At 35.8% G+C, this 27,158-nt stretch overlaps 1 protein-coding gene across 1 annotated transcript in view; it reads left to right on the top strand.

Annotated features, from left to right (window-relative positions):
- The first annotated feature begins 500 nt into the window (after nt 1-500).
- Nucleotides 501-27,158, top strand: part of angpt1 (angiopoietin 1) — a 54,899-nt gene continuing 28,241 nt past the window's right edge. The window contains exons 1-4 of the mRNA XM_016281271.1: nt 501-1,244; nt 20,865-21,020; nt 21,413-21,534; nt 23,333-23,574. Coding sequence (XP_016136757.1) covers nt 891-1,244; nt 20,865-21,020; nt 21,413-21,534; nt 23,333-23,574 — 874 coding nt within the window. The 5' untranslated portion in view covers nt 501-890. The remainder of the gene's footprint in view (nt 1,245-20,864; nt 21,021-21,412; nt 21,535-23,332; nt 23,575-27,158) is intronic.

The raw sequence follows: 27,158 nt of genomic DNA, 5'->3' as shown, positions 1-27,158 counted from the left end.
ATTATATTTTATATATTTATATGAAAACCAAGTGTTTTATTCTCTGAAAATACCTTAACAGCAATGGTCATGTATAAGGCAGAGTGCAGCATGGACTCTTCTTATGTTCCACAGCATGAAGAAGGATAAGAATGGAAAGACATGAGAATATGAACTCTGCTTTCTTTTATGCAAACAAATGTACAGTATATAGTCAAAGTTCATCAGGTGGATGTGTCCATGTGTAGATTAAATGTGTGTGTGTGTGTGTGTGTGTATGTTACTGAAGGTTCAGTGTACTGGAGGCAGGGCTACTACACAAACATAGGGTCAGAAAGCTTGTAAAATGATCCTCAAGCACTGAGAACATCCTCTTTGCTGGGGTCCCGCTACGCTTCACTTTCCTTTTCACTCTCTCTCTCTCACACACACACGCACACACACACACACGTACGCACACACATTCCTCTCCAGTCACTGTGAGGGGCAGGCTCAGAGCATGCTAGAAGCCCAGAGCAAAGTCATTCAGTCGCACGATCACACACAGAGGAAACATAGAAAGAGAGCGCCAGGGGAGGTCTGACAACACTCCAGACTACATCTTCATGGACGCTGTCTTGCTTTCTTCATAACTGCACAGCTGCATTTCACATGCACTTCTAGCAACAGTTTCTTAAGGCTTCAGTTTTTCCCCAGAAGACCAACTTGATATAAAGTGTCTTGTGAGCCGGTGACAGGATCAGTAATGACCTCCAGGCAACGGTCCAGTCCGGACGTGATCACCACATGCCCCAGGCCATCCGTACATCTCTGCTCGTACTGATTCCACCTGACTTTGGACTGAAGGAACCGAGGGCACCCTCAAACGAGCTTTGATATTTGCGACCTTACCCTCCCCTCCAGCTCCTGCCATGTGGTGGGGTTGGTTCATGTGCCGCTGCTTGTCCCTGGCAGCGCTGCTGGTGGTAGCAGACTGCGGAGGGGCTGAGCAAAGAAGAGGAGCAGAAGAAGGACTCAGAAGCTCCACGGCGAAAGCTAACAGCAGCAGTGGTCGGAAATATCACCGGATCCAAAACGGACAGTGTAGCTACACTTTTATCCTTCCGGAGGCTGATGGAGGCGCTTGTCGAGACTTTAAAGCGGGCACGCCGTACAATGCCAATGCACTTCAGCGGGACGCACCTCAACCTGAAGCAGACTTCTCCAACCAAAAGATCCAGCAGTTGGAGCACGTCATGGAGAACTATACGCAGTGGTTACAAAAGGTGAGTTCTATTAAGTTGCACAACGGATGATCGCACAATTATCGCAATTTCTGTATACACAATTATGTAGTAGTTGTAGTTTGCGTAAGCTGAGAGGAGCGAATGAACAGCTGTTCTTCAGTAGAGCGGCTGAGAGGAAAGATAAATGTTTTTAAAGTCTGAAATGCAAAGTTTGGTGGGTGAAAACAAAGGATGTGCATGTCAGAACCGTTTACGAGTCTAAAGCCGACAGGGATCAGCACTGTTCTTGACGCTAAACAATTCAACTGTTCGGTTGTCATCTAAAACTGTTTAGACAACAGTGAAACATCTCAGATGTTTTTTCTTAACTGCGTTCTTGGCTGGTGTTCAGATGCCAGATTGTAAGGATGTGTTTTATGGTCACTGCACTATGAGTTTTGCAACAAGGCAGAGTAAGCACTTTACAATGACAGACCTGTCTTATTAAAAACATTACGTTGGCAACTTTAGCTGTCAGAAATGTGATTTACATCAACACAGGTCGTTCTGTTCAGCCGCTGTCTGCTCGCACTGCACGACGTAACCGCCTGGCAGGGGAGTCTCGCTCGAGCAACGTCTGGCTGATTTTGCAGATGTTCAGGTGGACTCCACACGTTGTGCTGATGGCGGGTTGTCAGTCACCCAGATGGTAGTCGGGCGCGCTGTCTCTTTAATGACAGGAAGTCGGGCAGACCCCCGGGAGTGCTTGAAGGAAGAGCAAGGAGGATCTATCGTTCTATTATGAGCTAAGCTTTAACTGTCCTGGCAGATATCAGCACGGCTTTCTAATGGTTTCTAAAAGCATCAGCTTGTTCCCCGTCCCTGTACAATCCACCCTAAATGATTGAGAGTTTGTTGTTTTTCGTAAACTTTAAGCAAAGTTGACAGAAATTAAATTTATGCAGCAGACAAAAAAAAATTACATAAAATATTTGTTTTATTTGATTAAAACATATTTACTAAATTTCCAAATATCTGAGAACAACCTAAAAAGTTGGTATTTGTTTAATTTAATTATTTTGTTATATGTAATATATTTTAATGATTAAAAAAACAAATAGAAGCATTTTCCATTAGTGGGCTCAGACATTTGGACTTCACTGTATATAGATATTTATTAAAAAATATAGTGTCATTTGTTTAGATAGGTGCATGCATTTGTGTAGCAATTTTATTCGCTCCTACATAAAAGAAAAGTGCTTGATCATTTAAATTACTACATAATTAAATTTTTATTTTCACTATAATTATTATAGTTCAATTATAATGGTTGTACCATACTGGTCAGTCACCAAGTAGTTAATGATAATTGCTTCTCAAACAGAAACCCCTACAGAAACAACCAAAGGGTTCTTGGCATGGATAACTCATCTAACATTGACTTTGTCACTTTCATTAGACAAACAAACCATATTTATCTAAAACACACTCTTATTTATCAGTATTGTTATCTTGGTGAGTAGTCTGAGATTAATTATTTGAATCTATCGGTTTATTTTCATAAAACATAACCTGAACTTTTAACATATACAGGTATGATGGATTACATGAAGAGTTTGGAATTAGTTGTCCTTAACAATGTCATTTAGGTTTCTCTTTATTTTTATTTTCTCAAGTATAGTATACACTGAATGTAAACGGGTTGGTTTTATGCTCGGTTCATTTTTGTTGAATAGACGTGATGACTCAGTGTTACGTAATGATGGAATGGGTGACCCCTGTCTGTTTTTTAAAAACAATCTAATGTGATGCTTTTAAGTAAAAGTCATGGCTGCAACATGAACATCATTCTAATTGATCTAAAGGGTTCCTTCCAAACGGTGAAATCCCACTTGCTTTTCTCAGCATTTCCATTCTCGTCTTCATTTTGCAACGCCGTCTAACTTAATTATACTGATGGATATAAAACAGCTACAGATTAGTATTTGCAGACACTTGTAAGATCCTTTTTTAAATGGAAAACAAAATCTCGCTTGGCTCCATTTTAGACAGAGTCGGCTGAAATAATATTGTGGTGCAATGGTTAAAAACAAAAGAATGAAAGAAAGAAAAATAAAAGCCTTTTACCAGGACATGCACGCTATCAAAAGACATACTACGTTTCAGTATGTCAGAGTTCATAAAAAAGCAATTTGGCAGTTCGTGCTGTCTGAATTCTACACCAGTGAGTAAGTGGCTTATCATAAAATATAGTGAAAGGAGTATAAGCACATCTGCTAACATTAGTAATGTCCTCGCTGAGACTTTAAGCAGGAAAAATACATACTGTACCTTACTCCGATTAGACGATGTTAATAGATCTTGACAGAGAAAGGTTGTCTTGTTCAGTAGCTCTACTTAAGGAATTAAGTCATATTTTTTTGTATTTGAAATGTAACAGGATGGATAGCACAAGAAAGCTTGTTTTAGTGGAATGAGGCACAGGCCTAATTCAGGCTAATTGTTCTTAAGGCACATGAGGATGCAGTTAACATATTTCATCGGACAGCAGATGAAGTGTCCTGCACTGGTCTATCTGTCTTAATCAGTGTTGGGCAAGTTACTCTGAAAATTTAATTACTGATTACTCCTTTTAAAAGTAATCACATTACTGTTCTGATTACTTTATTTCAAAAGTAATTAGTTACATTACTAGTTAAGTTACTTTTTTCTCCATGAAATTCATGAAATCCCAGCATACACGCTCCCGATAAATATTTGTTATTAAAGCATCAACATTCACAGAACAGTTATTTTAACTAAAGCAAGCGGCTGCTGCGTGCATGGTTTGGCATGGCAGAATGCCAGCAAAGAGCGCTGCATTTATAATCTCTAAAAGACATCTGTTCATCGCAATCTCACAAATCACTGTTATAACACAATGAATATAAGCATAATGAATCTTTCATAATGTCTACAATTCGTGTGTTATAATGAGAGGCTGCAAACACGTGTTATAGCCTAAATAGAAACAGAAACTGCATGTTAATCGTTTATATTTTATATTAGTTCATGTTGCTTTTGTGCAATAGATGAATAACAATTTATTTGTTTTCGATATTTTATGTTTAGATATTTCTATTTTGCGGGAGTCCCGTGAATCATTTTATTCTCCCGCATCCCACACACACACACGAGCGTCTACCCGCCCGCAGCAGCACTCGCCCATCTTCTCCCACACTCCACTGACAGTGTGTATGCTACATCCTTTTTACAATCTCTAGATTATAAAACACTGCATTCTGTCAGCAATGTAATGCGGCAATAACGTATAGAGACCTCAGCTTTTAACTATACTCGAATTACTATTTTGAAAATTATAACGCGTTAAATTACTCTGTTACTAAAAAAGTAATCAAAAGTGAGCTGTGACTGTGGAGTAATTCTTAATACTACTCAAGCTGCAGGCTGATGAAAGACTGCAGATAGTGACTAGTCTGTTGTTGGAGGTGTGGAGGGGTCTGTGTGGGGTCGATATACGTTCACTGTGGAATTCTGCTGTGCCGGGGGAAGAGCGTATCCCGATAACATTCTTGTCCAGTCAAAGGTGGCTTCTGTTTGTCCAAGGATTATCCCAGAAGCAGGAATGGTCCAAAGAGGGAGACTTTTGTGGATTGACTGTGGTCTTTTATCATTTGTTACAGGAAACGGACCACTTGAGGATGTAGCTAGCTATCCTCTGCTAATCTCAAATGCTTAAACTATCAGCTGTTTAATGAAGGGATGCTTTTAAACATGAGAGTAGGGCAAAGAAATGTATTATCCAGTTCCTTGGATATCTAATCACAATTTTAAGTTGATAGTTCATCATTTACTCAACCTCATGTCGTTCCAATCCCATGACTTAGTTTTTTCTGTGGAACACAATGTCCTGACTATTTGTTTTCATATAATCAAAGTGAAATGTATCCATTTTTTTAAAAGAAATTAATACTTTTATTCAGCAAAGATGCATTAGATTTATGAACAGTAAGACATTTATAATGTTACAAAAGTTTCTTATTTCAAATAAATGCTGTTCTTTTGAACATTTTCTGTTAATCAAAAAATCTTGAAAATATGTATCACAGGCTTCACAAAAAGATTAAGCAACACAACTGGCTTCAACATTTATAATGATAAGAAATGTTTCTTAAGCATTAAATCAGCATATTATAATGATTTCTGAAGGATCATGTGACTCTGAATTAATGGCTGATAAAAATTCAGCTTTGCCGTCACAGGAATAAATTACATTTTAAGATAATTTATATTATAATGATAAATATATATACAGTATATATATATATATATACACTTTGAGGATATCATTTTAAAACAACAACAACAAAATTGTCATTTTGGGTGAACTATTCTCTTAAGCATTAATGTTACATAAATGTTCTATCAGAGACTAAATAAATGTCTTAAAGTCTGATCGTCTCTAAAGCCGATGGAATTCAGTCTGTCAGTAGGGCCTGAGGTCCGTTTTGGACAAAGCTCAAGCTTCTGCCGTGTCACATGTGGGAGCCGTCAGGGGACTGGAAGTGATAGATCTTCACACTCAGTGTTCAAAGAAAACTTTTTCCGAGCTCATGTTTCTGAGGATAAGTGCGTCTTGCCAAGTAGCACTTTAGAATTAAAAGCACACATTCGAACCCTGGCCCTGTGAAATTCCCATTGTTCTGCTCGACCCTCAGTTTGGATATTGGTGACTAGAGTGAAACGGAAAGGTTAATCCCGGCGCTCAAGAGGGTTTCCTTCACTGAGGGTATTCATGAAGACTGTGGACCCTCACTCGGCCACACAGCATGTCTAAAAAGCCAAAGCAGGACTGAGCTATTTTAAGGGTGACTTCCTTTGTATCAGAGTTTATTTTGCTGATAGAAGCAGCCAAAAGCAACAAGTTGGGTGAAGCGGAGTAAACGTTCACTTAACCGACTAAAAAGCTCTTCCTTCCTGTTTCATAGCTTTTACACGCACCAGAACAGTGCCACATTTATGTGAGCACCACAGAGAGATGTTACTGCTCCAAATGTAATACTTGTGAGAGGTGAAAGCAACACTGGGGTGAATAAATACGAGAAACAATACACTGCTGTCACCATTTATTTAAAAAGCAATTAAAAAATATATATATTTCTTGGTGTTTTATTATATAAAATATATGTGCATATTTTTATTATTGTATTTATGATATTTTATTATTATGCTTTTTCTAAGTATTTTGCCCCAACTGTATTTCATCTGGGTCGTTAGGATAACTCAACCATGTCTGTTTGATAAAGGGCAGAGAAAACCCCCTGAAATGTATACCCTACACCCAAATGAATTGGCCACTTAATGTCTTCCTAATTTTGTAAATGGTCCTAACTCTCTGCCACATCATTGTAGGCCGCTTAATGTATTTATGAGGTCAAATTTGTTGACTTTAATAAATTGCTCTCTGGTGCACACTCGCTTTAGGATTAATGTGAATTTAATTGTCATTTTGTGCTTTTGGTTTTCCAAAAATGGCCTCAGGTTAAAAGTTAATGTGTCCTGAATAAAATGATAATGTTTTGTTATATCTTTTGGCATTAGTGTTGCCCTGGAGTATTCTCTTTGGAAAATTGTGTTACTGTTGGCATTAAAAATATCCCTTTAATTTTTTTATTAAAATATGGTAATTTTTGTTGAAATTGTTTAGGACAAAAAATAGGCATGGGCATTTTTTAAACATGAGCTTTTTATTTTAGAATAATGCTAACAAAATGCTAGCAACTTGTTAAACATGCTAGTAACATGCTTACAACATGCTTGTAACATGTTGTAAACATGTGTACTAACAAAATGTTAACCCAGTGTTACAAACTTTGCTAATCATGCTAGCGACATGTTAGTAAATATGCTAATTATGCTAACACCATGCTAATAACATGTTAATCATTCTAGAAAAGTGCTAGTAACTTGCTAATCATGCTAAGAAAATGTTAACCATGATAGAAACCTGTTAATCATGCTAGAATCATGCTAGCAACATGTTAGTAACTTGCTAATTATGTTAACAACATGCTAGTAACATGGTAATCATGCTAGAAACATGCTAGAAACTTGCTAATCATGCTAACAACTTGTTAGTAACATGTTAATTGTGCTAGCAAAATGCTAATCATGCTAAAACATGTTAGCAACATGCTAGTCATGCTAGAAACAGCCTAGCAACCACCCCAGGTATCAATATGTTTTATACTATCTGTTTTTCTGAAAGACTATATTGCCTAGAAAACATTCAAACTTTAATCTTTAAAACTATTTTAACTTTCAAACTACTTCAAACCTAAAACTTTCAGACTGCAAGCTTTTAAACTTTTTCAAACTTTCTAGCTAACTTAAAGTTTGTCTACAACTTTTTAATCTAGTTTAGAAATGTAATTTAACAGTTTGAATAATTAAAATTGTTGTGAGAAAGTGTTAATATGTTCATGATCCTCAAAGCAGATGAGAATTTCTTAGCTTGACTAAATACACATTTATACAAAGTATGTCTATATATTATCACTTCTGTTCTCTCGTTCATTAAAACTGGAACTGTGTGACACTGATAAACCCAAAGGAGAGAAGAAGGTCTTGGTAGGATGGGATTTCCTGCATGACCCATTATGTGCTACTTCTGAGTGGGGTCCCATTGCAGCTGTTGCTTTAGGAATGACTGTCTTCATTGGTCCCAGATAGCCTGAGGTCTCAAGACCAATAATTCAGCTTATCTAGTGTTTAAATACCTCAACTTTTCCATGAAATCGATTCAAAACATCACATCAGTGGATGAAAGAGTGCTATGGATGACTCTTGGGCCAAACTGCAAAATTGTTGAACAAAGAGAGGCAGATAAGTAATGAGCAATCATGTAACCCTCCCTATGGGAAAAGGAAAGAGGACTAAGTCAAGAAAGAACAGGAAATCAAAAATGTGTGTGTGTAATTGTGTGGGACAGAGTATTTGGATGAATTATATTTTCTCTTATCACTCTCACATTAAGGTTTTTGTAACACTTGTGCTGTATCCGAGCCACAGGTCTTGCTTCTTACTAGACGCATCCCTGCCAGAACTCAGGGAGTAGTTTGTTTTATCAGTTTTCTTTTCTTTTTTTTCTTAAATATTTTTTTATGATCAGCACAATGGAGTGAAAGCGCATATTAAGTTAACTGACGCCAATCTTACATTATGAGCTCCATTAAAAAAGATAAATTGGTCTGTAAGCTTAATAGACAGTTACAGACCAGTTGAAAACATAGACTTACAAGTGATGGTGCCAGCTATTTGCAGAAAACTCGTCTTCAAACCTTTGGGGGCTTTAAAGTTCACCCAAAACTGAAATTCTGTCATTATTTGCTTATATTCTAAGGCTGTTCTGAATTGAACTAGTAGTACTTTTACACGCAGTTAGTCCTCATTGGAACATACTTTCAAGCTTAAAAGTAAAGTAAAAAAAAAAAAAAACATAAATGCACATTGTTCTAGAAGAATGTGCCATACCTTTCACACATTTACTCGAATTGTTATGCTGACAATACAATTTGTAAGGAAAAATGCATTAAATAGCATTTCTGGGGAAACTTTTTCAAAGGAAAACACACACACACACACACAGGTTTAGATTTGTGAAAAGTGGGGACATCCCATAGGCGTAATGGTTTTTATACTGTACAGACCATATATTCTATTGCCCTACACCAACCCTACCCCTAAACCTACCCCTTACAGGAGACTTTGTGCTATTTCAGATTTTCAATACACTCCATTCTGTGTGATTTATAAGCGTTTTGAAAAGTGGGAACATGGGGTAATGTCCTGATAAGTCACCTTCTCCTTGTAATACCTATGCCATACCTTTGTCATTATACAAATTTATGTCCTCATTTGTCACAAAAACGCGTACACACACACACACACACACACACACACAGTAATATTAATTAATTACATGTACTTACTATATGGTTAGGGTTACTTGCATGTAATTATGCATAATTTATTGTTATTATAATAATAAGTACATGTAACATGTGTAACAAGGAAACCTTAAAATAAAGTGTTACATTTATTCATTCATTCATTCATTGTTATTACTTTATTCAGCTATCCAAAACTCCTAATACTTTATTTTCTTTTCTTTTCTTTTCTTTTTATGTATTTTATTTTATTTTAATTTATTTTACAGTCATCCGAATGATCCTTTCTGCTTAAAATAAATTCCAGCATGTTGTCTCTGTGTGATTTACTCAGATATGTCCATACTCAGATAACTCGGAAAGCAGAGGACTGTCTGTTTGGTTTTTTTGTGATTAGCTTGGTCATGTTTGGAATTTCAAGCAGACAACCAAGTTCAGCATGTCTTCTTTCACATTTGCCCAAATACCTTGGCAGCCATATAAAGCCTCACAGAGCTGCCAGTACATTGCGTTAAAATGCTGTATTTTCCTGGTTTGCCGTGTGATAAGTTGCAGTGAGTACATACATACAGTATTTCACAGAATAGGTCAAATACATCATGCCAAGCTCAACAAGGCAGATAAAGTGCCAGTCATCCACACTGTACACAACACTGCTAGCTTGCTGTTTTGAGTTCTGCACTAGCTGTCTGTTGCAATTCCCCACTGGGATGCTTCTGCGGTGTGCTTTGGAGATTACTTTTTTTTAAAGTACCAGGACAGACGCGCCATGGCAACAGTGATGCATGTCTCACCCTTGCCCACTGTTTGGAATAAGGCAATCAGTGCCCCATGGCCAAGTTTTGATGTGAGAAACTGTTGTTCTGTCCGAGAAGTGTCCAGGCTACGTGCAAATGGGCCATGCAGGATGAAAGCTTGCAATTGTAATTCCTTCATATAGTTAAATGACATCATTGTAACTGCGGTTGACATAATATCATCCCGAAAGCCTCCCCGGATTATTTATGAGGTCTTTATCAAATGCACCACATTCTGAATTTTATATAGGCATGGATATCCTTGAAAGGAAATGATTCTTTGGGAAGGTTCTCCTCAAAATAAATTCTGGAAAAGACACCTCTCTCCAAACATTTTTGAGATCCTCAGTGTCCCTGTGTGATTCTGTACTGGGTACAACGTTTCCAAGGGGATTACCAGGCCACTGAAAGTCACATTCCTCCTGTGATCCACCATGGCAAAGAAGTTCCCATGATCAGTTCTCATTTTTGGAAATCTGAGGTCTGCTCTAGGGCTGGTATAGGGCAAATCACTGGTTTCCAGTACGGTTTGTTTGTTGTTTCCTTCGGGGGGTTTTCGAGGGTCGAGTAAATGCTGACGTTTCCTCTCCCATATGTCCAGATACACATAATTAATCAGGGTAATTCAAGGAAATCACAGTAATTTGAAAAACCAACTTGGGCAAAAGAGATAATGTAGGGTCTTGTAATTTGAGCATTTGAGCAAATATACAGGCATACACAATCTCATTTGGAAAATATTTCTTCACTGTCAATGTGATTTCACATGAGAAATGCAGAGTGAACATAAATCCAGTTAAAGCTATATGGTGTTCCCTTTACAGTATCTGTATCTGCAAACTGATGAGTTTTTTTTGTTTTTTTTGAAAGCTGTTGCAGGGTTATCAGGGTTTATTCTTTTGGGCCTTTGAGGGTGTTTCTTTAACTATGGGCACTTTAGACTCTGTGATTCCTTCAAAAAACTTTTCTGACAGTCACTAGTTTATTTAAACTGCCAACAAACAATATCTAAAAAACTAAGATCAAGATTAAGTCATGGCAACGTGTTTTTCCATTACTTTTACTCATCACATTAATTTAACAAATTTTAACTTTATTTAAGTTACATGAGATTTAGTCGTTTTTTTAAAAGGTTGGTTTAATATAATTTAAATGTGTATGACTTGTACCGCTAGTTTGATTATACTTAAAAATATAAGGCAGCAACTGAATGTTGCTCTTTAATTACTCTTATATTTATTCATATATATATATATATATATATATATATACCAAACACACACATCACATTAAATATTTTCATACATTTAAAAATTCATAATTTGACATTTTCATAATTCATAATTAAAAGTCTGGGACAAAGGTAACAAAAATATAGAAAATATAATTAAAAAAATAGAAAAAAATGTTTTATTCCTATAATCAAAATATAAAATGATAAAATCAAACCCTTGAACATAAAAGTGCCTGTCGTTGATAAAACACCTTTGTTTATTTGTGCAGCATTTACAGTATATTGGGCTCTAGTATGAGTAATCACTTTATAAAGATGAAATAAGCCTGCTACAGCTTGTCTAGATGGACACTAAAAATCAATTTACAGTTTATTGATAATGATAACAAGCACATGTCCTCTTCACACTACCAAAATCAAAAAGGACAAAAGCAAACATTTCTCTTGGAAGCTGTCTTCTTCTCATCTCTCACGGAGTCAAAGCAAACAGCCTTTCCATCTTCTTTCTGTCCCACACATAACTTCATGTTTTTAAGACAGGATATCGAAAATTTATTATTTTTTGCTTTCGTTAATCTCCAATGCCTTCTCTGCTTTATTGGGTTTTGTGCACCACATCAGCGCTCTCATCAGATGGGCTCTTGTTCTGTGTTTGTGGTATTTATAGAACAGAACGTATCAATTACAATTGCCTTTGGTGTCTGGACAGATGAAAATGAATGAGTTGAAAGAACACAGGCCTCATTCTTTCCAAAAGGTGATCAATGATTAAGATATTATGGATTTATGAGTTGCTTCAGTTTTAAAGTTGAGTCTATGAGCTAGTAGGAGATCTCTCCTCCCTACAAAACCTCAGGTGGCAATGACTTTGAGCAGATAGAGTTACCAGCCCTCTTGGCATCATTGTTTGTTCATGCTGTGTTTTTGTAAGCAATGTAATCTTGAATATATCAATCCATTTTCATGCATTAGCATTGGATGAACTCATCTTCTGTGATCACTGCTAATATTGTGAGACATTTGTGGATTTTTTGTTGTTGTTAGTTTATATACTGAATACATATTTATTATCTTTTTGTGTCTGTGTATTAATAGTCTATAAAAATGTAATAATATATATATATATATATATATATATATATATATATATATATATATGTGTGTGTGTGTATACATATACACACATAAGGTAGAAAAAGGTGTGTTAAGACAGACACGTAGTCATATTTTCCTAAACCTTATTTTGTTTCTGTAAAGTCTGATTTGTGTTTTATTCTTTTCTTTTTCTCTTTATTTTAAGTCTCATGTTTAGATTGTGATGGCTGCTTTGACCAGTGTTGATTTTGTTTTGATATTGTGTTTCTGTTCATCCAACTGGCATGTGCATTTACTTCTTGTTGGATTTTTCTTAAATATTTTGCAGTTCAGTACCCTCCACAGACTTAATATAACCTCTGCATTGTTTTAAAATAACCATATTATGTTTTAGATTTCTATCTAAAGTTTCAAACCACATCTGACACAGAAATTGGTAGCCTACTTTCGTAACAATCAAAGGTTTCCACAATCACACATTAAAATGAGAGCTTTTTTATTGGAATTGAAATATCAAGCCTGGCTGGAGCTCTGCAACGAGGGACCCCAAATATACCCCAAATATCTCAGGGATTTGTAATAGAAAACAACTCCAGCTGGGAATACGCCAGTTCTCAAAATGTTTTACTGCCTCTTACTAACTGAAATTACAACATGGCTGACTGTGCCATGGCACCCGGGCACTGCTTTAAATTGTTAGGGAGATGGTTGGTTTAGATTATGTTGCGTATATAAACTGTAGCCTTCGAAGAATGCAGATAAATATAATTTAGTGAAATGATTACAGTTGAATATAGATCCATTTGCCATCTGTGGCAAATTGATTGGTTTGTTCTCATTGGTTGATGGTGGTCACACTTTCCAATGATGAATCAAGCTTAGAATCATTCCCTAGCTATGCAAACTGTCCATATAGACAGCTCCATATTAAAGGGCTGGTGTTGTTGCAAACTCATATGACTTTCTTTTTTCGTATAACACTGAAGGAACGTTTTAAAGAATGTTCAGGCTGCTTTTCATACAGTGAATGTGATTTGGGACAGGCCTGACAGACTCAAAAAAGACAACAAATGTACTTTAAAAGCATTATACGTGTTTCATGCCAATCATGCACAACATTTCAAGTCTTTTTCCTGTTCATTTGATATCTTTGTGTGAGAAACAGACTGAAATTTAACTCACTATTCACTAAAAATGTCTGTGGTCCCCATTCACTTTCATTGTAAATGAACATGAAAAGTTTGGCGTTGCTAAAATTTTTTAAATTGTTTTTGAAAGAAGTCTCTTACTCTGTCAAAAGCTGTATTTATTTGTAATATTAAGAAATAATATTATTGATATTTAAAATAAAAATTTTCTAATGTAATATATTTTAAGATGTAGTTTATTGCTGTTTATTTATGGCACATCAGAATTTTCAGCATCGTAACTCCAGTCTTCAGTGTCTTGTGATCCTACAGAAGTCATTTTAATATGTTGACTTGGTGCTCATCGATTTGGTGGAAACAGATCTTGTTATTATCTATATTAAAAACAGTTTAATGGTTTTGTGGATTTTTTATTTGATGAATCGGACGTTTAAAAAACAGCATTTGTTTGAAACAGGAATATTTAGTAACAATGTAAATGTCTTAACTGTCACTTTTGCAATCCTTATTGAGTAAAAAAAAAAATTTCAAGGAAAAAAACTTTGAGCAGTAGTGTACAGTATCTCAATATTTACAGTAGGTGTCTTCTGACTCTTTGAGCTTTAGAAAATCATATTGAATTGCAAGGAGAAATAATGTGGTTTTCACGTTGTGAGAGAGAACAGGCTATAGATTTCTCTGTGAATGTTTCACATGGTGTGCTTGAGTGTGTTTGTGTGTGTGGGAGAGCGAGAGAGAGAGAGTTCCTTGAAGGAGTGCTTGTGATTGAGTGAACGTCTGTAAACTAGCCCTGAGGATTGAGGTTGTAAAGGTTAACTGTGTGCCCGGCTTTAGCTATTACAGCACAACATCTGTCTAACACTCAACTGCATTATATGCTACACAAGATCACATAGACCCTCCGCAAAACAAAACCTGTGTGATTTGGTGAAGAAACAATCTTGCTTGATGTGATGCAAGTCATGTCCAAGAGCACAAACTGTCTATATACATGGTCACTGAGTAAATTCTAGCTTTGCAATAACTTGGTCTTAAATAACAATCTGAGTGTGCTGCTAATTTAACCATAATTACAGATATAGTAGTAATAGATGCTAATTTGCACAAGCAGCAATTACTCTTCCCAGTAGCCACAAGCATCAGAGGGTCTTGCTGTACCACTCAGAACAAGACAGAAGAGATAAACCAGGTTCAGCCAAGGGTTTTCCCTGTGAGACCTCACTCGACCAGGTTGAGCTTCACCCCAAGTGCTGTGATGCATCACACTTTACCTTGCCATATCAGCGGACAGTATTGTGGATTTTTTATATTTTGATTCGTCAATATTGGATATTTAATTATGTGTGCACATTTCCCCTGTTACTGTGTTTGAAACAACTTTCTAATGTTCGTTTTTGCTGCACTGAATACTGTGAATTAACTTGCAAAACAGTATTTACAGATAATGTACACTGTAAAAAATGACCGTGAATTTAACGGTAAAAGACTGTAAAAATGCTACAGTAAAAATCTTTTTACAGTGTACTGTATAGACCACCATTTAAAAGTTGTTTTAATTTTTAAGAAATACTTTTATTCAGAAAAAAATGCATTAAGTTGATCAAAAGTGGCAGTATATACATTTATAATGTTACAAAAGATTTCTATTTCAAATAAATGCTGTTCTTTTTAAGTTTCTGTTCAAAAAAAGAATCATGGGGGGGAATTAATTACGGTTTCCACAAAAACATTAAGCAACATGAAATGTTTATTGAGCACTGATTTCTGAAGGATCGTGTGATACTGAAGACTGGAGTAATGATGCCAATAATTCTGCTTTGCCATCACAGGAATAAATTTTATTGTAATTGCAGTTATATTGTTGATTTATATCCTTAACCCTCTCTGTGTGTAATTGAATGCTTTACAGCAAATAATAATAATAATAATTTCGAAGATAAATTTATCAAAACATGAGTTGTCCTGCAAGATACTTGAGTAGACAATTTATCAAACATATAACTATTTGTCCAGTATAGTTTACAAAAAAAATCTTATTGTAGTTGATTGTTTATTTAAGCACATTGTTTTAGAATTAACAGACTCATAACAGTGCTTTGAACTCTCATAAACTCTCATAAACTATGTTGGACAGAAACAGGCCTGATCGCGCCACTACAGCAGTAAGAGAGCCAGAGGTTGGCGTCACTGCACCAGCCGTAGTCATTATCACTGACCTCAATGTTCATCATGTGACCCGACCTGTAATTCACAGACCCCTAAACGTTTACAGTGCTGTGTCAACTAGCAGTTAAGGAGATATTCCGTTCAGTTGGGTGATTTTCTTCAGCACACAGAAGGGTGATTTAGTGGCTCTTTAAGCAAGTCGGGTGTTATGCCTCTCTAAAACCCCTTCATCTCCACAGCTCGAGTAATGTGTATTTTTATGATTCTGGGAAGGAGTGTTTCCTTTTTTCTGAAGGACTTAAATTGTGATCCCTGTATATATTTATTTTCTTCTTTTTTTTGCACAGAAGCAGGGAAATTTTATTTGATGAAATAACAATCATCCAAAGCAAATATAGTTGAACCTTCTATGGTAAACGTTAACTGGAATATTTTTTCTAGTAAGATTTTCTTTTATTATTATTATTACTTTGTGTATTCAATAACAAAAAAAAAATCCAGAAAAAAGGGGAAAACTGTGCACCATAACAGAAAAAGTTAACTATTTTTTCTTATCTGATTGAATTATTTTTTCTTGTAATTGATTAATGTTTACTATTAAAACTACAAACTAAAATTAAATGAATCATTATCATTTGTCCTTCAGTGTTGTTATTAAAAGCCTATTTTATTCTTAATGTCAGAGCCAATGGGTAATCACATTTTTATTTTCCAGTATTAAGCACAGTGATGCAGTTACAGTATATTATTATCAATACAGTACTTACAAACAAATACATTACTGCAATCATGCTATTGATACTATTAACTATAAAAAAAATAGAAAATGAAAAAAAATATATATTTCTGTTGACATTTTTTGGCCATTCATTCTTGCTGTACTTCTATTTCATAGTTTGTTTCACTATTATTTTTCAAATGTGGAAAATAGCACTAATAAATGTTAGTTATTGTTTGTAATGTTTTACATATTTGCTGCAGTTTTGGAGAGTGTGAAAGGTTTTAAAAGCACAACTTCAAATAGAATAACAAAATAAAAGTCTAACAGGGTCTTGGCTGCAATGGGACTTTTTGACCTCTTAAATTTGGGCCTCTTGAACATCACTCAGTAGAGCAGCCCCGTTCACCTTCTCACATCAGTGCACTTTGCAAATAAACACAATCAATCTGCAAGTCAAGCGGTAAACTTTGCTGGCTTTAAACGGCATAGTGATATCGATATAGACGTGACTGCTCTCAGGTCAGATTTTTGAGTGCTGATATGGCTGACCTTGACTCATTTGGCATGACCCTCTGCTGGTGGGCAGCTGTGAGATGTAAGCCAATCCCCCAGGTGCAACGGGTTCGACAGGGTCCTACACTTGATCGCACTTTGTTCTATCAAACTCCTGCATGTGTGAATGTGCCTTTGAGACAAAGTGCAGGTGACACGTCTCATTCTGTCTCAGTGTTTTTCTTTTATTATTTATCTTTAGCTCAACATAGGTTCACTTTCATCATTACATTTGATTTTATTTATCATTACCAACACTAGTATGCTTTTAAATGACTCAAGCCAATCATTCTATACCTCATCTGTTGTCTTTGGGTAGGCACGTTTATTTGTTAATGGAAGTGGGAAATAACCATACACCCACTAAAGCTCTTTACTGCTTCCTCTGATATTTTTACACAACGTTTCTGTTTGTGTAATCTTGATTCTCCTTCCTTTGTTCCGTTCAGGACACCCGCTACAGTTTAGAGCATGACACAAGCGAAATTCCCTCAGAAAGTCAAAGCAAAGGATCTCTAGGCTAATGTTTTTCCAAGCCACCAGAATAGCATCCACACCCTTCTGAAGGTGACTTAACTCACACTCAAAGCTTCAGCCAACATTGTTTCTGAGTTCAAACCTCCGTTGCCTCTTAAACTGGATTAGAGTCAAACACTTTATCCATAGAGAGAGCTTAATGGAAGACACAGACCCAGATTGTGAAGCTTAATGTCATTTTAGAGACATAGTTCAAATGTCTCGGCAAAACTACTGATCGAATTGCAGCTAAAAACGTGTCTAATGCCTGCAGTGTTATAGGTCTTTTGTATTCCTTCCAATCAGTTCCATCAAGCTTTGACTGTTTACTGTAAAGAGACACTTATCTGTATAACTTGCTTCACAATCACCTATTACATACTGAAGTAATCGAAACAACAGCATTGGCTTTATAATCACTGCCAAGAAGGAATATTAGTCTGCAATCTTAATTCTACATGACAGGTTGCTAGTGGCTAAAGCAGTAACAGGTTGAATTTTGTGTTTCTAACTGTGTGTTCGCAGCTGTTTGGTGTACGGATGTCATTTTTTATGTTGACAAGTGAAGAGATACTGTAGCTTTCCACACCCTTTCATTTGGTTTCTCCTTTCTTGTTTTTCATATTCTAACTTCTATATCACAGTGACTTCATATCTCAATCCCAACTTTTTTTCATCTCTACATAGAGTCATAAGCTGGAGTGCTCCAAACTTTGAAATTACAGCCGATTTCTCTTATTCAACCACAACTTCCATTTTCTAAACAACTGTGCTTTGCTGTGCCAAGTGATTCGTTAGGCGTATAGTGCGAGCTGAGTTTGGCTCTTTGTTACTGAACAACACTCCTTGATTTGAACTATATACGAAACAAAGCAAACTTCATGGAATGACTAAAGCAGCAATAAATATGTTAAAACTGTTCATTGAAATGCCATTGAAACCCATAAAACCACAGCATGGTGACAATCAGGTCCTTGAACTGCAATTGAACAGGACAAGGGGTCTGACAAGTCATGGAGTCCTGTTAAAATTTGGCTCCCTGTAGGTCTGCTCTCTTCAATGGATTCACTAGAGATCATTCATGATGTAATAAGTGGCGCAATGCGGCCCGCTGGAATTGTGGAAAAAATGGAGTTGACTGTTGCCACTGTCGATTTGCTGAAGTGTCTTGCAGCCAGATATTTTCTGTCACAAATAAGGGTGTATAGATTTCATTTGGTGATGTGTCCTGATGTACATATGAACAAGTTGCACCTCACAACTTGCACAAGTTTAAGAGTGAAGCATAATGTACAGTTCTGCAGAACTGACATAAAAAAAAAAATTCTGATAATAAGCAGATAACTGTAATGCGATGACCGATAAAATGTGAATTATATATATATATATATATATATATATATATATTTTTTTTTTTTATATTTACATATAGAAATCTTTTGATATACTGAATACATTATTAAATTAAAAATATGAATAATTTAATGGCATTGTTAAATGTAAATGTTTTTATAAAACTACACAATAACACAATTAAAAAGTAATTTTTACATTTAAGCATGCTATTAAATTATAAGCGATTTCAAATGATACCGCCAAAAACAAAAAACAAAACTGAACTCTAGCCAGTAGTGATGGAGCTGAAGCGCAAGGTTTGGAAACTGATGGTAAGTAACGAGCCCAGATGTAATTTATAATCATTTCTAAAGACCTCAGTGTCAGTGGTCATCTCTTGAGGTTTAATCAACAGAAGTAGTCTTTGTGTTTCTAAAGCTTGTTCTGGTCTTGTCATCTCTCCAGCTAGAAGATTAGAATGAAAGCCTTCATGATAAACCCAAGCATCTCCTGTAGCTAGATATCTACATCTCTTCCTCGCTGAACAAATGACCTACATCTGCTTCCACCTACCTTTAAGACTGACTCTTCGAGAGTTTGTGTTACTGCTCTGTTTAAATTTGTTTAAAAATGAGCCGCTCCAGGTCATCATGAAGAAGCTTAGATAAGAAATTCCTTTAAAATGGTGCCAACATGGAAATATCCTTTCTTTAAAGAGTTACTGTGTCTTTTTTTGTAAAGGAAGTCATAACTGTGATGTGTTTGATTACCCCTGTGTCCTTGTGCTGAAATGGTGTCTCCTTTCGTTTTATTGGCCTCTTAAAAAGTTTGTCAAACTCTCCATGTGCTCTTGGTGTTAAAGTGTCTTTAGGACTGTTGGAGTTGTCAAGTTAAGTGTGTTTTACCTCTGAATGGATTTTACAGCCACTGGAGTGTCGATTGTGTCAGGCTTCAGAGGTCATCTGAGCTTGATCCTTTTTTTTTTACTTTAGTTTAGGCTTTTTTGGCATTTTAAATGCCATTTAAATCTGAAAAATTAGATTTGTGATAAATTTCTTTGTATAGGACCATGATCCACACTCCGCATAGTCTTCTTTATAGCATTTATTTTACATTAATCACAAATAGGATAAAAACACAAATGTTTTGACTCAAGGCCTTCTTCAGTGAGTAATTCAATCCCTCCACCCACTTTTTAAATCCTTAATTATATTGGCATCATTCATTAGCCAATATTCAATCATTAAAAACTCACATATTGCATTTAAATACTGGACAATGTCCATTTGTATACAACCCAAAATCTTCACCTCCACCAAAACATTACATAATATACCCACAACTAGAACATGAATTACATAGAATCACATATTTATCACAATTATACAATTTAACAGTTTAATAGATAGTTTAATAAATAAACAATCACCAGCATCTACTACCCGAATTAAATTTCAAAATGTATAACAATGGAAAGTACAATGATTAAGATCATCAGAAATACATAGTCATATCGTCATTTATGTCTTTATCCTATTGGTGATTAATGTAAAATAAACACTATAAACACTATAAAGAAGACTATTTAGTGAGTGCGGATCATGGTCCTAAGTAATTTAATAGATTGATGCACTAAAATAAAATATCAAGTGATGGAAAAGCGAGGTGCAAATGGCTTTGTGATACATTTCTTTACAATAACTGCCAAATTGATTATTTTGTTAAATAATGCAAACACAGCTAACAGGGAATATTCTCAGAACTTTAATTAGGGAAGTTTCTCTCGAAGTTATGAACAAATGTTCTTCCAATAATGTTAATAGAATTTTCCTTCTAAGTTATATGGTTTTTAAAAAAATTTCCAAAAATGTTAGGACATCATTCATTGAACTAATGTTTGTCAATTGTTACTACTGTACTGTTTAAGAACACTCAGAGAACATTCAAAAGTAACATTTCAATAATGTTTGCCAAATGATGAAATGGAATGTTCACTTAACGTTTGTATAACCAAGAAAAAAATTGGTTATTCTGAGCGATCCGACAACTTTGTTCAGAAATATATATTTTTTTAACTTAACTTCTGTTAAGACAATCATAGACATGGGTTAAATGTCCAAATTTTGGTGTATGTTTTCTAAAATGGTCTTTTTGCTTGTCACCACAGATTGAGAACTACATCAAAGACAATATGAAGACAGAAATAGTGCAGTTACAACAGAGTGCCGTTCATAACCACACAGCGGCCATGTTAGAGATGGGCACCAGTCTTCTCTCCCAAACAGCTGAGCAGACGCGCAAGCTAACCGATGTCGAGACACAGGTATGTTCCTCCCAGGATCCATTTCACGCTCCATTAAGCGAACAATCTTTTTTTTCTGTATATCCCTTTAATACGCCTCAAATACAGCCAAGAAAAGCACTAGTGCTGCATTAGACATACAATCTCTTTTTAAGTATCATGCTAATGTTTTTGTTGCTGAATCTTTTTATGACTTGTGTGCTTTAATGAGACACAGAGTGATACAGTACAGTTGTGTTTTGCTAATTTGTCAAATAAGAGAATAACTGTTCCTAAGTGCTACCGTATGGTGGTCCTGTTTATGACTTCTCCTGAGGTATCGCTCAGTTAGTATCAACTTACTTAATGATTTTAACGTCTGTGTTTTTGCGGAAGGATTACTGTATTTTTTATTGGAATGTTATTGTTTTTAGGTTTTGAATCAGACATCAAGGTTGGAAATTCAGCTGCTGGAGAATTCACTATCCACCAACAAGCTGGAGAAACAACTTATGATACAGATAAATGAAATCAACAAGATCCATGACAAGAATGGGTAAACCTCCCACTCCAACACAACTCCTCACACACACAAATATGCTAAATTAAAATATATAAAAGTGTATATGTACATATATAAAGGCATTGAACAACATATTTTTATATATTAAAAAAGACTTCCATAAATGTCTTTTAAACTGTATAATTATCCAGTAATATCATAATTGGGTGTTACAATCATACTGCAGGAACTCAAATAGGTGAACTTTTATTACTGTTTTTACTACTGTTATGCTAATGATGAATATAGTAAAGTTAGTAGCATTGCTGCATTTAATTTGTAACTCTCCAACACTGCACACAAGAAACAATAAGCTGAGCCACAAAAAACATTTCAGAGCTACAGTAGTGACCCCGCTTAAGCACTGTGCTGCTGTTTAATCTGCCAATACAGATGTTCAAATCTCACTCGCTTGTAATTTTTAGAAAATACTCATTCTTATGCCAGAACCACAATACAGATGATTGCACAAAATGATTTTCAATTCTTGACAACACAAGCTTTCAGACATTAGCTCGGTCCCATACGGCGCAGTGCAACAGAACTTGCCAAGACATGAGTGATGTCCCCTGACCCGCCGTTAAACTTTGTCCTCTGTGAAGACGAATTTTGCAATGCAAAGCTTTTGGAACACTTTCCAATTTTCTATGCATTGATTGTTCTGGTGGGACATGTCTGTTCCTGTCAAAATGAGGGTTTAATTCCCAGTGATCTCTCTGCTTTGAGCCCAGCTGTTGTTGAAAGGACACAAGCATTCATATCTCTATATTTAAAAAAAGTATGCATTTCTGTCTAGTGTTTTTGTTACCACAGTTAATGTAATTACTCATCCTATAATATAGATCGACATTATGACTTTCTCCTCTTTCAGTCTAAAATTTATTTTACATTCCTTTAAAGTTCTATGTGGATTGAATTTTGTTTTAATAAGATAGTGAATCAGGTTTCCAAGATGCACAGTGCAGATTTAAGGCTTGGATCCATTTTAGACGTGCACTAATGCCCAAAGCTATAAGATGAACTGTGTTTGTTTGTATGCTGTGTAAATTATGGAGATTGGCTACATTCATATCAGTATTTATTACAGCTGCAATGAAGCGGCCTTCTGCCTTTGAATACTGAAACACAAATACAGTATCATCAAAGGCATACCTTGATGAAGCCAGGGATTCCTAACTTTTTTGGCCCACGGCAAATAAAATACTTTTTTTTTTACCTGTGAGCCACACTTGCAAAACATGCAATATGATATATCTATGTTAACTATCTAAATATGCTCTTCATGACTAAAACAAAGGTTATTGTTTCATGGAACATTTGAAGTAAACCATTTTAATAAAAACAGTAAAATTGTAGATATGAAGAACAAGTTCTTCATTGTAACATGTAAAAAGATGCAATAAATAATAAAAAAGTTTGAAAAAACTATCACTGATTTGACAATTTGATGCTGTTTTCTGTAAACCTTGACTAAGTTTTACCATGGAAACCAGTTTTTGCCAAAAACTGGCCACCACAGTCTTAAAAAAATACATAAAAATTACTTGACTTTGAAGGAGATCCCATATTAATTTAAGGGTTTTATAGTAGTTACAGTGATTGCTGTAACAATGATATTTTGGCTGAATCTTTCATATCATGGCATACATTTTATTACAACATACTGTGACCCAAATTTATGAGTATGTGGCCCGATTTGACCCATATTTGCAGGAACTTGTCTTAGATTATTACATTTCCCATCATTTTTTACTTTAACCATCCTTTCCTTGTTTTCCTCTACTATCCTCAGTTTTCTGGAGGAAAAAATGCAGGAGATGGAGGATAGGCACAGAGAAGAGTTGGAGGCTCTGCGGGAGGAGAAGAGCAGTCTACAGGCACTGGTGAGCAGGCAGAGCTCAGTGATCCGGGAGCTGGAGGCTCAGCTGAGTCGAGCGACCGGTAACAGCACCGCCCTGCAGAGACAACAGCAGGACCTGATGGAAACCGTACGCAACCTGCTCAGCCTCTGCACCAAGGATGGAGGCACAGCATGTAAGTACAGATCTCATTTTTTGCACAGATTTTTTTCATGGAAATAACTTCCTAGCTGTGGACTTGCATATACTCAGAGTTGCTCATATTTTTATTGGAAATCTTTGTATTTATTTATTAATTCATTCATCTTTTTATTAGTTTGATATTAGGTCCTTGAGATTACATAAATTCATAAATACTACTTTTTATTTATGTATGTACATCAGGATATTCGCAGGATAAATTCTCTTTCTTTCTTTCTTTCTTTTTCTTTCTTTCTTTCTTTCTTTCTTTCTTTCTTTCTTCCTTTTCTTTGTCTTTCTCTATGTCCCTTTTCAAGATTAGTTTTGAGTTTTTCTGGTTACAGTGTTGGTCAAAATTATTAGAACACTAGTATTTTCACCAGCTAAAAAATGGTTTTAAGTCAGTTATTTCTATCTTTTGCTGTAGTGCGTCAGTAGGAAATAACAATTTACATTTCCAAACATTCATTTTGCCATTAATTGTAATAATCCAGTGAGACTTTTGTTTGCAGAAGGAGTCTGACAACAGCCAGTGCTCCAGTCTGTCTGGAGTGACATGAAGAATCAGAACAAACATCTCCAAGATGCTTCAAGAGACCTACCTGCAAAGCTACAGTCCAGTTAAAAAGTTTTAGGCACTTATGTAAAAATGCTCTAAAATGCGGATGCTGTCAAAAATAAATAGATTTTCTTTAACAACTTAATAACATCTATTAACTAAATTAATTCAAAATTTGGTGTGACCATCCTTTGCGTTTTAAGGCAGCTTTTGCCCTAGGTGCACTTGCGCATAGTTTTTCAGGTAGTTTTGCAGGCAAGTCTCTTGAAGCATCTTTGAGACGTTGCCACAGTTCTTCTGGATTTAGTCTGTCTCAGTTTGTTCTGATTCTTCATGTTACTCCAGACAGACGTAAAGCTGGTGAAAATTCTAGTGTTCTAATAATTTTGGCAACCACTGTATACAGTATATTATCTCACCTGAATCACTAAGCAGGCCAGGACCACCACTGGCATCCCCAACCCCCTAAAAATGGTGCGCGGCATTCCTAAAGTAAATGTCAAACAGGAAGTGATAGAAAACTAAAAATGTAGCAGGCAGAACAGGGCATTTTTAGATAAAAATAGCCCATTACACAGTATGTTATCAATGAGAAAAGCTTCTTCCTGGTAGGTGAAATGTGTTGTTTTCTTGTTAAACGTCACATTTAGACAGACAGCGATGTGAACCTCAACGGATTCGGCTTATCACGCTTCAGCACACTGCCTGTGGTTAACAGTTGACTGAAATGTCAAACAGCCCCTGATTGAGTTACAGGCCAGGCCTAACGTAGCCCCAGCGTAGTGATCTGGGATTGGGGATAAACCTTGTGGTTGCCTCTACCAGCAGGAGTCAGTGTAGTGAACTCATTACCCTCGTTTTCCCCCCGCTGCAACCCAAGTGTGGCCTCTTGGCCCCATCTATCCGACGTCTGCCCCAGGTCTCCGTGGTCACAGAAAATTTACCTTGAATGTCTGAGATGGGACTGCACAGGTCATGGAGTCTACTCAAGCTCCTGAGCTTGCTGTGAGGGCACCAAAAGCAACTCTACTTCCTTTTTTCTTTTGGGTTTTGAGTGGCCCTTAAAATGACAGTGGTTTCATATCACATGGCAAAAAACAGAACATTTTGTTTATTAAAGCCATGATGTTTACCAGCAAAAATACTGGTTAACAAACATGGTCTTTCTCATGAAACCATGCTGGTTCTTTGGAATATAAACGTGGTTATTTATAAGATTTGTATTTATGCAAGCTTCTGTTTTCCATACATTGGTAGTGAATGGTGACCACAGGCAAGACAAGATTTTCAGTGAATAAGTAGTTACATTTCAGTGTTTCTCACACAAAGCTGTCATATTGAGATGAAAGACTTGGAATATGGAGAGTTCAGACATTCTTCTAAACTTATTCTTTAGTGTTCCATTGAAGAACTTATGAGTCATATGAGTTTAGAACAGCATGAAGGAATATGTATCATGTTCTGTTGTGTGTCATTGACTCTAACGTTTAAAAGTTTTGGGTCATTAAGATTTTGAAATGTTTTTGAAAGAAGCTCACCAAGGCTGCATTTGATTATTTGATATATACAGTAAAAACAGTAATATTGTGAAATATTATTACAAATTAAAATAAGTCTTTTCTATTTTAATATATTTTAAAGTGTAATTTATTAATGTGATGTAAAACCTGAATTTTCAGCATAATTACTTCAGTCTTTAGAGTCACATGATCCTTCAAAAATAATTCTAATATGCTGATTTGCTGCTGAAGAAACATTTCCTATTATTATGTTGAGGACAGATGTGCTGCTTAATGGTTTTTTTGTTGTTGTTTGTTTTTTTTTACTGGGAAAAACAGTATTTATTTGAAATACAAATCTTTTGTAATATCGTAAATGTCTTTACTGTCACTATTGATCAAATTCATCCTTTTGATTTCATTCATCCTTGCTGAATAAAAATAACATTTTTTAAACCTTACCGACCCCAAACTTTTGGGTTTGTGTAACTATGGTTGACATCTACTGCTCTGTTCTAGTTGAATTGTTTTTTTGAACATGTAGTCATTGCTTTGGACCAATCCCAGGTCCCACACTTGCAAATTTATATTCTAAAATAAATGCTTATTTGTTTTCATGATCTGACAGTAGATATCCAAGTACCTCGGTTAGAGAACACACACAGGAAAGAATATCAGCACATATTGGAACACCCTGCAGCTTCTTGGATTTAGACGTTCCTATTTGTACATCAGCCAATCACGCTAAATGAGACCATTTTTTATTCCAGCTTGGTTTTGATCTGTGCCTGGACTTGAAACCTAAATAAAACTTCACAATTGGGTTCATTTAGTGGGTCAATTGAGCGTATAAAATACAGTTTAGGTTCACTGTGGTTTGGCATAATGGTAAGATGGGACCCATAACATGATTTCTTGGTGATTTTAACAAGCAAGCATAATTGCGCACATTACCAAACAAATTATGATAAATGGAGATTTTAAATAGCCTTTTGTTGCATTGTCCAGCTCCAGTGTGCTGTAGAGGTCATTTTCCTGACCTCTGGCTGAATTCGTCAAACTTAATGACTCCTGTGGGACAGCCCGTCCAAATAGGTGGCAAGGAAGGCACCGTAGGTCTCTGTCTGAAATCATGACTCAATCAAACTTGCAAAACAATGTTCTAGTAAAGCTCTAAACTCCCTTTTTGGGAAAAAATTAGAGAAAGCACTGTTTATCGTGTTGCTTTTCTCATTCAAACATGAATATGTCATTGTTTAATGTGCTTAACCTTCATGTACCTAACTATTTGAACTTCACTGCAAGTTAACTGCCTCGTCATGTGCGTCAAAAGGAGAGATGTGATGGTTTTAAAACATTGTACAGCATCTTTGATTGCAGTGAGTTCATAAATGCAAAGCTGTTATTTGTGAAAATATTATTTGATATTATTTGAAGCATAATTAAGGGTTATTATGAAAAATATAAGCACAAACTCATTAGATTGCATTTTTAGATATAACTGTTCTCCCCTTTGGATGG

Source organism: Sinocyclocheilus grahami, unplaced genomic scaffold (genome assembly GCF_001515645.1).
Source record: "Sinocyclocheilus grahami isolate Dianchi unplaced genomic scaffold, SAMN03320097.WGS_v1.1 scaffold149.1, whole genome shotgun sequence".
Taxonomy (NCBI): Eukaryota; Metazoa; Chordata; class Actinopteri; order Cypriniformes; family Cyprinidae; genus Sinocyclocheilus; species Sinocyclocheilus grahami.
Note: the sequence above shows the minus strand (reverse complement) of the source record. Positions and strands in the feature narration are given on the sequence as shown.